The 10,627-nt window shown below is 40.2% G+C and overlaps 1 protein-coding gene across 1 annotated transcript; it reads left to right on the forward strand.

The window, feature by feature from the left end:
* Nucleotides 1–7,592: 7,592 nt before the first annotated feature.
* LOC107003724 lies at nt 7,593–9,214 on the forward strand. Its single transcript, XM_015202023.1, has 3 exons — nt 7,593–8,157; nt 8,860–8,991; nt 9,084–9,214. Exons 1-3 carry the CDS (start codon nt 7,593–7,595, stop codon nt 9,212–9,214), a joined length of 828 nt encoding a protein of 275 aa, XP_015057509.1.
* The last annotated feature ends 1,413 nt before the right edge of the window (nt 9,215–10,627 follow it).

A 10,627-nucleotide genomic window follows, 5' to 3' on the forward strand; every position in this document is an offset into this window, starting at 1 on the left:
AGCTATATTGACCCCCCCCCCCCCACTCAGTTGAGTTTGTTGTATGAACCTTCTCCTGATAAGCTCAACCTTAGGCATAGTTGTACTAACATTTTCCACCAAAGTGTATTTGCAGTCAACTGTTAAGGTGTGCATGTAGTCATGCATAGAAAAAATCACTGCTGGTTGTCCCTGTTTGGTAGTTTATCTGGGGGTGATTTTTAATACAACAGTAGGACTTTGATATGCATGTATTTGCATTAACCTTGGTGCCAAAGTCTGGACGACTATATAGGGAGCAGGTTCAGGGACTTTGTCTTGGTTGCTGGTTTGGGGGCCTTTAGAGTTGTTAGGATTAGGTATTTTATGGTTTGGCTGGGGGTGTTTCGAGTATGAGGAGTTTTTTTTTATCAAAATTGCTAGAAATTTTTGGGAAATATCTATGATACTTAGTTAGATCACTACTCTCCCCCATAATAGTATGTTGAGTTTGTCCCTATGTACCAACTTCATTCTTATGATTTTGATCATTTTTATTTTCACCCTTGTTGTCTATACCCCTCTGTACCAGATCACTAGATTCATTGGCTGACTTTCCCATGGCATTTTCATGCACATGGCCAACATTCTCACAATTATAACTTTGATTATGCATATAGGAAGAGGGAGTATACTTACCTAGATGTTGTTGCTTTTTGTTCTGCTCCTTGAAGTTTTGTTAGTGTCCCTGCATATTTTCACAAGCATTTTCATCCTAATATTGTTCATTGATACCTGTCTTCGATCATCCATCTTTCTTTGCAGTATTGTCGATAATCTTTACTCCAAAGGAGAATTGTGAAGAGCTCTCTACATCAATTACTTCCTTGGAGTAGTTCTTGTGTTGGTTTGTAGAAGCTTAGAACCCATCCCAACCTCCATCGCTTCGCCTTTGTCTGTCTCTCCCCTGTGTTGTATTTCAAATTTCTTATGCCCCAAATTTTAAATGATATTGAATTCTTGAGCTAATTGATTGGAAATATTCGTGAGATGTACCTCTTGAGCATTCCCCCTCACTAGCAGTCTTTGTTCGAACATCATTTTGGCTACCGGAATTCTTGTTACCAGCAATTTATCCATCCTTTGAGCTTGAAGTTGCTGTGAGATTTATATCTTTCCCAGGTGAGTAAACCCAAGTAGGTAAATCACTTGGAAACACCTGGGAGGATGTTCAGTTTTGAGATTGATTGTCACCAGACATAGCTGCGACTTCTCAAGAAATCGCCCCTCCTGTTCTCTCAATTGGCACGATGAAATTCCTTGATTTTTCAGTTTATTGTAGCACTTGATTAGTAGAATCGTTTCCTATATCATTGTAGCCTTTATTTAACCTAATGAATTAACAGGAAATAATTTTGTGACTCCCTTCCATGTCACTCTTAGTAAATGATCTGTTCATCTCTTTATTCATCAACGCTTTCCCAGAGTTGCCAGTTGAATTAGAGGATGATTCTTGGTTCATTGTGATCGTCTTCTTCAAGAGCCCCTTTTGGGACTGGTCCGGTGGCCGGAGAGAGCCTTCCGGCGGCTCACGCGCCATAACTGTTTTGCAGAACTAGCTGTTAGCGCAAAAATTTCACTATTCCTCGAGAGAGCGCATTTAGTGAGAAGTGTTAAAGAGAGAAAAAATGGGAAATAGGAAACTGATTAATATTTATGCGTTAGTGCTTAATGTTAGGATTTTGTTATTTTGGGCTTTGGGTTTAGGGTTTAGGGTTAGGGTTAAGGATAGGGTTAGGGTTAGGGTTCTCTTAGGGATAAGGTTAGGGTTAGGGTTTAAGATTTTTTTTTAGGTTTTATGTTCTGGTGTTTAGTATTTTTTTAAAAATCTATAATTTAGTGTTTAATGTTTGGGTTTTAGTTAGATCAGGGTTAAGGTTAGGGTTAGGGTTTGGGTTAGGGTTAGGGTTAGGGTTATGGCTTAAGTTTGTTTTAGGTTTATCGTTTGTAGTTTAGGATTTGAGGTTTAAAATTTATGTTTTAGTGTTTAATGTTTGGGTTTTTCATATTTTGGACTTAGGTTTTTTTGGCTAAAAGTTTTGGGTTTAGTTTTTAGGGTTAGGGTTAGGGTTAGGATTAGGGTAAGGGTGTAGGTTCTGTTTTAGGTTTTATGATTCAAGGTTTAGCATTTGAGGTTTAAAATCTATAATTTAGTATTTAATGTTTGAGATTTGGTATTTTGGGATTATAAGAAAGGCTGATCGATTAAACAATTAACGAAGAAAGAAGAGAAACTTGAATTCGAAAAGAAACAACTCAAAATGAAAACCACAAATGAGTAGTCTGAAGTGAAATCAAGGTTAAGAAGACTCAATCAATAATGACAATCCACCCACCATTAATCTAGATTAAGATACACTAAGCTTAGCTAACCTAAAGGTATTCCACCCTTAAACTACACTCTTGAAAGAGTTTGTTCATTTAACCTTCATAATCCACATAGTCTAAGTCTTCCAAAATAAAAGAGACTACTATTTATACTAATAAAATAAAGAAGACAGTTCTTTTGACAAATTTACCCTTAATAAGGTAAGGGCCTTGTTTGGTTGTCTTCTTTTGTGAATTCTTGAAAATATGTGATGACCATTTGCACAAATGACCTCTTTCTTCTTTCTCTTAATTTAGATGGACATTTCACACATTGTACTTCTTGATTTTGTGTCCATCAAACTCCTCTAAATCTTATACGCAATTTATGTTATCAATGTTGTTATACAATACCCCTCAAGTCATGAATAACTCACATGAAGAGCATTTAGGGACTATAGAGCAGACACTCACATTAAATCATAGGAGACAAGAACATATTTACCATTAGATAGAAGAATCTTAGCATAAACTAGATCACATATTCATGTAGGGTTCATAGATGTAGGGGTCATCCTACAATGGTACTCAACACAACCAAGCAAGTAGATCATACCTTACCCTAACATCAACATACACATGGTACATCACATTATTAATACAACCCAAAAGTACCCCCTAAGCGTAACTGACATCGTTGTCCCCGAAGAGGACTTAGATAAACCCTTAGCATTCGTCAAAGCATATCATAGGTAAAGAAAATGTGGAAAATATAAAATTTGATGTAGTGAAGTGTACTTAGACTTCTCGCATATCATATATGGAGTATACATAGATTCCTCACATATGAAGTTTACGTAGACATCTCTTTCAGCATGAGTAAAACAATTGAGAGTCTAAAGTCTCATCTCACATATAAACCATTTACAAGAGTACAAACTTTTGGACATAGCCAATATAAGAACTACTACATCAAATGTACTAAGTATGGAATCATCAATGCATGAGAAGATGACATCTTAGTCAAAGTCATGCCTTCTGTCAATTTAACTCAACATGCACATATGGTAAGAATAAGTAAGTCAATTTAACATAATATCAACCCAACATGTAGACCACCTAAGACATACTTGTGCAATGCCAAAGATAGAATCCCATAACAACATCCAAAGTTAAGTATCACATCAAGCAACACACTTCATACTCACAACATATTCTCATAATTCATCATGTCATGCTTAATACATAAACACTACTCAAAACTTATCAACATAATCATAATCATTATCATAAATGAACACTACTAGAACCACCCCTTAGGATCCCACATATGCAATGAGCAAGAAAAGTCTCATAACCTCCCTCACACCATGTAGAAACCTTCAACGCAAGCCCTAATATGAGTTCCTGTACTTAACTTGTTCATTCACTTTTACATTTGGGAAAGAAGTTAAATAACCGACATGAGACCATGTGAGCTACATGGAATCCAGTATTCTACTCCCACACCGAAAAGAGAGGGTTAACATTTTCCTAAGGTGTAACCTTTCGTACATAGCAATCTAGGTGTATCCACTAAGCTATATCCTATCTGGGCACATAGTTAAGGGTAAAGGAGATTGTTGCTAAGAAGCCTAAATTACTAATGTGGGGGTTCCCATCTGTGAGACAACACATATCTTGGGAATCTGGACATACTAAACGTGACGAAACCCATCAAGGTTAAGAAGTCCTAAATCAACAATGAGAAATCACCCAACACTTAGCTAACCTAAAGGGATTCCACCCTTAAACTACATTCTCGAAAGAGACCTTCAAAATCCATATAGTCTAAGTCTTCCAAAATAAAAGATACTACTATTTATACTAATAAAAAAGGAAGACACTTATATTGACATTTTTACGCTTAATGAGGTAAGCGCCTTGTGGTTGTCTTCTTTTGTGAATTCTTGAAAATATTAGATGATCATTTGCACAAATGCCCTCTTTATTTTTTCTCTTAACTTAGATGGACATTCCACACATTGTTCTTCTTGATTTTGTGTCCATCAAGTTCCTCTAAATCTTTTACGCAATCTATGTAATCCATGTTGTCATCAACAAGACATATACAATATCCCTCAAGTCATGAACAACTCACATGAAGAGCATTTAGGGACTATAGACCAGACACTCACATTATATCCTAGGAGACAAGACATATTTATCATTAGATAGAAGAGTCCTAACATGAACAAGATCACATATTCATATAGGGTTCATAGATGTAAGAGGTCATTCTACAATGGTATTCTCAGCACAATCAAGCATGTAGATCATACCTTACCCTAACATCAACTTACACATTCCACTTCACATCATTAATACAACCCAAAGTACCCCATAGGCGTAACTGGCATCGTTGTCCTCGAACAGAACTTAGACAAGCCCTTAGCATTCATAAAAGCATATTATAGGTAAAGAAAATGTGGAAAATTTAAAACTTTACGTACTGAAGTGTACTTATACTTCTCGCATTTCATAGATGGAATTTTCATAGACCTCTCGCATTTGAAGTGTACATACACTTCTCTTTTACCATGAATAAAACATATAAGAGTCAAAAGTCTCATCTCACATATAAATCATCGACAAGATTACAAACTTTTGGACGTAGCCAATACAAGAAGTAGTACATCACATGTACTAAGTATGGAATCATTAATGCATGAGAAAATGACATTTTAGTACAAGTCATGCCTTCTTTAAATTTAACTCAACATGCACATATATTAAGCATAATTAAGTCAATTAACATAATATCAACCCAACATGTAGGCCACCTAAGCAATACTTGTGCAATGCCAAAGATATAATCCCATAACCCTATCCAAAGCTAAGTATCACATTAAGAAACCCACTTCATACTCACAACATATTCTCATTATTCATCATGGCATGCTCAATTCATCAGTATTACTCATAGCTTATCAACATAATCATAATCATAATTGTAATCATAAAAGAACACTACTAGAACCACCTCTTAGGATCCCACAAGTGCAATGAGCAAGAAAAGTTTCATACCTCCCTCACACCATGTAGAAGCCTTCAATACAAGCCCTAATATGAGTTCCTGTACTTAACTTGTTCATATACTTTTAAATTTGGGAAAGAAGTGAAATAACCGACATGAGACCATGTGATCTACATTAAACCTATTATTCTACTCCCACACCGAAAAGAGAGGGTTAACACTTGCATAAGGTGTAACCTTTCATACATAGCTATCTAGGTGGATCCACTAAGCTATAGTCTTATGTGGTAACATAATTAAGGGTGAAGAATATTGTTGTTACGATCCCTAACTTACTAATGTGGGGGTTCCCATCTATTAGAAAACACATATCTTGGGAATCCAAACTTACTAAACGTGAGAAAACCCATGTGGGAGTCCGGACTTACTAAACGTGAGACCTCCATCTCATTTAGATGCCCTTTCGGTGATAAAAATCTATTCCCTTTTTATAACCATCTTTAGTTATTTCATAAGTTAACACTAGTCTTTACTAGGACCTTATGTAAACATCTTTACAAAAAGCTCATTGGTAATCAAAAGTGAGAACATCCTTTTCACTTTAGAAATGTAATAACCCATGTCCTGGTCGTTTGTACGAATAAGTTCACATCGACAAAACTATTATTATTTAGGAGAACGGGGTTTTAATCGAAGCCTAAAGACCTTGTTCAAGTATATATACAATTAGCTAACATAAGGTTAAAATGAATGGCTTTGGGCAGAAATGAAAATTTGAATCAATTAAATCACCTATGTGCTAGTGGTATCAGAGTGGTTCTTCCTCGGAAGTGTCTATAGACCGTGTCTAGTAGAGTCTTGTTTTCGGTGTGTTGTGCACCATATCTATAAACAGGAAGCTACAGGACATTTAGGATGTCATCCTTTCTTCTTATTCTAGATCGTGCGATAGAGCTTTATTAACAGGATAATCCCTCTCTAACGAATCCCTGTGTTTTCAGCTATGCCTCCAAAGAAAGCGACAGCCGCCCAGAAGGGAAAATTGGTAGCAGAAGGTACTAGTCAGACCCGGAGAGTTACTAGGGCCCGTGCCCAGTCTATGCCTGGTATTGTGCTCCAATCGGAGAGCTCTGCTACACCGCCACCGCTAGAGGAGCTTAGAGCAGCAGCAGCTCAAGTTCGGGGGACACCACCAGCCACCGAGGCCCCAGCACCTGAACCTCCAGCTACTCAGCCAGGGGCGGAGGATAGGGCCATCAGAGATGCGGTTCAGTTGCTGACTAGATTAGTGGCAGGTCAGGCTCGCAGGCATGGACTAGGAGTTGATCATGCGGATAGCTCTGATAGCTTAAGGGTTCGTGACTTCTTAAGTTATAATCCTCCAGAGTTCTTTGGGTGAAGGCCCTAGGATGATCCGCAAGAGTTTATTCGTCAGATGCAGCGTACATTGAGGATAATCAAGGCTTCGGAGACCGAGTCTGTTGAGTTAGCTACGTATCATTTGCGGGATGTAGCTATTAATTGGTATGAGTCTTGGGAGTTATCTAGGGGTGAGGGTGCTCCTCCAGCGGTATGGGATGAATTTGTGGAGGCTTTCCAGGGCCACTTCCTGCCTCCAGAGATGAAGCGAGGTAGAATCGATAGATTCTTGCGTTTGAGGCAGAATGGCAGGAGCGTTCGAGAGTATAGCCTCGAGTTTGATTCATCGGCTAGGCATGCGCCTACTATTGTGGCTGATATGGCAGACAGGGTACATCGTTATGTGATGGGATTGGATCGTTATCAGATTGACGGTTGTATGGCAGTGACTCTTCAGCCAGGTATGGACATTGCTCGGGTGCAGGCATATGCACAGGGGGGTAGAGGATCGGCACCGGGGACGTCAGCCAGATAGAGATTATAATAGAGGCCAGCATAAGAGGGCTAGATCAGCAGGTTATCATGACTAGTTTTGAGGGGGGCAGTCTCAGCAGCATGTTAGATTTTCTTCCCAGCCAGCACAGAGTGCACCCCCACGTTCCATGGGTAGGGGGTTCGATCATACGGGATATTCGGAAGCTGGTCAGAGCTCAAGGGCGTCAGGGTCACAGATGGGCATGGGTTTGAGCCAGTCGAGGCCACCTTTGCCTCGGTGTTCTCGCTGTGGTAGGTCCCATCCTGGGGAATATCGTTGGGCTACAGGTGCGTGTTTTTCTTGCGGCCGTCAGGGTCATACTATGAGGGAGTGTCACCTTACAGGTAGTGCAGGTGTATGGCACAGCCTACTTGGTCCGTTGCTGGTTCATCTTCTTCTGTGGCTATGCGCCCTACGGGGCAGGGTATTCAGGCGCCAGCAGGCCGTGGTAGAGGACGTGGTGGAGCTTCCAGTTCTAGCGGTCCCTCGAACCGCATATATGCTTTTACTAGTAGGCAGGATCAGGAGGCGTCACCTAATGTGATCACATGTATATTATCACTATTCTCCCGAAGTGTGTATGCATTGATAGACCCAGGTTCAACCTTATCATTTATATCCCCCTTCATTGCTAGTAGGATCGCAATAGAGTCTGAGTTGATAGAACCATTTGAGGTAGCTACACCTGTAGGAGATTTTGTCATAGCTACGCGAGTATATAAGAATTGTTCAGTGGTTATATATAGTCGTCGTACCATAGTAGATCTAATAGAGTTAAATATGATTGAGTTTGATATTATCATGGGCATGGATTTGTTGGCTGCTTGTTATGCTAATGTTGATTGCAGAGGAAAGATAGTTCGATTTAAGTTTCCAGGGGAACCGATTATAGAGTGGAAGGGGAGTACAGTATCGCCGGAAGGTAAGTCTATTTCATACCTTAAGGCCAGGAAGATGGTTAGAAAAGCCTATATTAATCATCTGGTTCGGGTGCATGACATAATGGCACAGGCACCGACTCTTCAATCAGTCCCGGTAGTTAATGAATTTCCCGATGTATTCCCAAAGGAACTTCCAGGACTTCCTCCAGAACAAGAGATAGAGTTTACTATAGATGTACTGGCAGATACACAGCCTATATCTATACCTCCTTATAGAATGGCACCTGTTGAGTTGAAAGAGTTGAAAGAGTAATTGAGAGATTTGCTAGAAAAGGGCTTCATTAGGCCTAGTACGTCACCTTGGGGAGCACCGGTACTGTTTGTGAGGAAGAAGGATGGGTCGCTGCGGATGTGTATTGATTATAGGCAGCTAAACAAAGTAACAGTAAAGAACAGGTATCCCCTCCCAAGGATTGACGATCTATTTGACCAGTTGCAGGGTGCTAAGTGTTTTTCAAAGATAGACTTGCGGTCAGGGTATCATCAGATGCGGGTAAGGGAGGCAGATATTCCAAAGACGGTATTCCGGACCCGATACGGGCATTATGAGTTTAGAGTGCTGTCTTTTGGGCTGACTAATTCTCCAGCGGTGTTTATGGATTTAATGAATCGAGTATTTAAACCATTCCTTGATATGTTTGTTATTGTATTTATTGACGATATTCTGGTCTATTCACGTTCAGAAGAGGAGCATGCAGACCATTTAAGGACGGTACTTAGGGTGCTTCAGCACCAGAAGTTGTATGCTAAGTTCTCCAAGTGCGAGTTCTGGTTGACTTCAGTGGCATTCTTGGGGCATATTATTGGAGCTGATGGTATTCGGGTAGACACGCAGAAGATTGAGGCGGTAAAGACTTGGCCCAGACCTACGACACCTACTGAGGTATGCAGCTTTTTGGATTAGCAGGATATTACAGGAGATTCGTAGAAAAGTTTGCCTCAATTTCAGCGCCTTTGAAAAGGCTAACTCAAAAGGCAGCCAAGTTCCAGTGGACTGATGCTTGTGAAAGAAGCTTCCAGCTATTGAAAACAAATTGACTACAGCTCCAGTCTTAACTCTTCCGGAGGGACCAGACGGCTATGTTATTTATTATGATACTTCAGGTGTTGGGCTAGGATGTGTATTGATGTAGCATGGCAAAGTTATAGCCTATGCCTCCCGACAGCTTAGGAAGCATGAAAAGAATTATCCTACTCACGATCTGGAGTTAGCAGTCGTGGTTCATGCCTTGAAGATATGGAGGCATTATTTATATGGTGTCCATGTGGACATCTATACAGATCATAAGAGTCTCCAATATATCTTTAAACAGAAGGAGCTGAACTTACGACAGAGGCGGTGGTTAGAGTTGCTAAAGGATTATGATGTTGATATTTTATATCATCCAGGGAAAGCGAATGTTGTAGCAGATGCTCTTAGCCATAAGTCCATGGGTAGCTTGACAGATGTACAACCAGAAAGGAGGGAGATGGTTCGGGAGATTCAGCGGCTATCCAACCTTGGAGTCCGTCTAGCTAATTCAGAAGATAATGGAGTTTCTATTCGAGAGGTTGTTGAGTCCTCAATCATAGATGAGGTAAAGAGACACCAGTACGAGGACCCTATTCATGCACAGTATAGAGATGCAGCTCTTCAAAAGGAAAAGACCCCATTTAAGGTTACACCTGACGGAGTGTTACGATATGAAGGCAGATTGTGTGTACCCGATATTGCGGGGCTACGATGGCAGGTTATGGGAGAGGCACACTCTGCCCGTTATTCTATTCACCCAGGGTCAACGAAAATGTATCATGACCTTAGATGCTTATACTGGTGGGATGGCATGAAAAAGGACATAGCGGAGTTTGTTGCTCAGTACCCGAATTGTCAACAAGTCAAGATCGGACATCAAAAGCCTGGTGGATTATTAAAGGAGATAGAGATCCCGACTTGGAAATGGGAGATGATTAATATGGACTTCATTACAGGCTTACCTCGCACTCAACAGAAGTATGACTTTATATGGTTTATTGTAGATAGGCTGACGAAATTGGCCCATTTTCTTCCAGTCAGGACTACTTATTCGGCTGAAGATTATGCGAGGTTATATGTCAGGGAGATAGTGAGACTTCATGGGGTTCCCACGTCCATTATATCAGACAGAGGAGCACAATTTATAGACAACTTTTGGAGATCGTTTCAGAAGGGATTGGGGACACAGGTGAACCTTAGCACAACATTTCACCCTCAGACTGATGGGCAGGCTTAGCGTAGTATTCAGACATTAGAAGATATGTTGCGGGCGTGTATTATTGACTTCAAAGGTAGCTGGATGACCACTTGCCGCTCATTGAGTTTGCCTATAATAATAGCTACCATTCTAGTATCCAGATGGCACCGTACGAGGCCTTATATGGGAGGAAGTGCAGGTCACCTATTTGTTGGTTCGATGTTGGCGAGACTAAGTTAAT

The sequence above is a fragment of the Solanum pennellii genome, chromosome 11, assembly GCF_001406875.1.
Source record: "Solanum pennellii chromosome 11, SPENNV200".
NCBI classification, from domain to species: domain Eukaryota; kingdom Viridiplantae; phylum Streptophyta; class Magnoliopsida; order Solanales; family Solanaceae; genus Solanum; species Solanum pennellii.

Excerpts from the sequence above, each read along its gene's own strand:
- LOC107003724 (XM_015202023.1), top strand. The coding sequence starts at position 7,593 with ATGGCACAGCCTACTTGGTCCGTTGCTGGTTCATCTTCTTCTGTGGCT. Across the intron at positions 8,158-8,859 it reads GAGTACAGTATCGCCGGAAG|AAGAGGAGCATGCAGACCAT; the intron begins GTAAGTCTATTT and ends ATTCACGTTCAG. Across the intron at positions 8,992-9,083 it reads GCATATTATTGGAGCTGATG|GATATTACAGGAGATTCGTA; the intron begins GTATTCGGGTAG and ends TTGGATTAGCAG.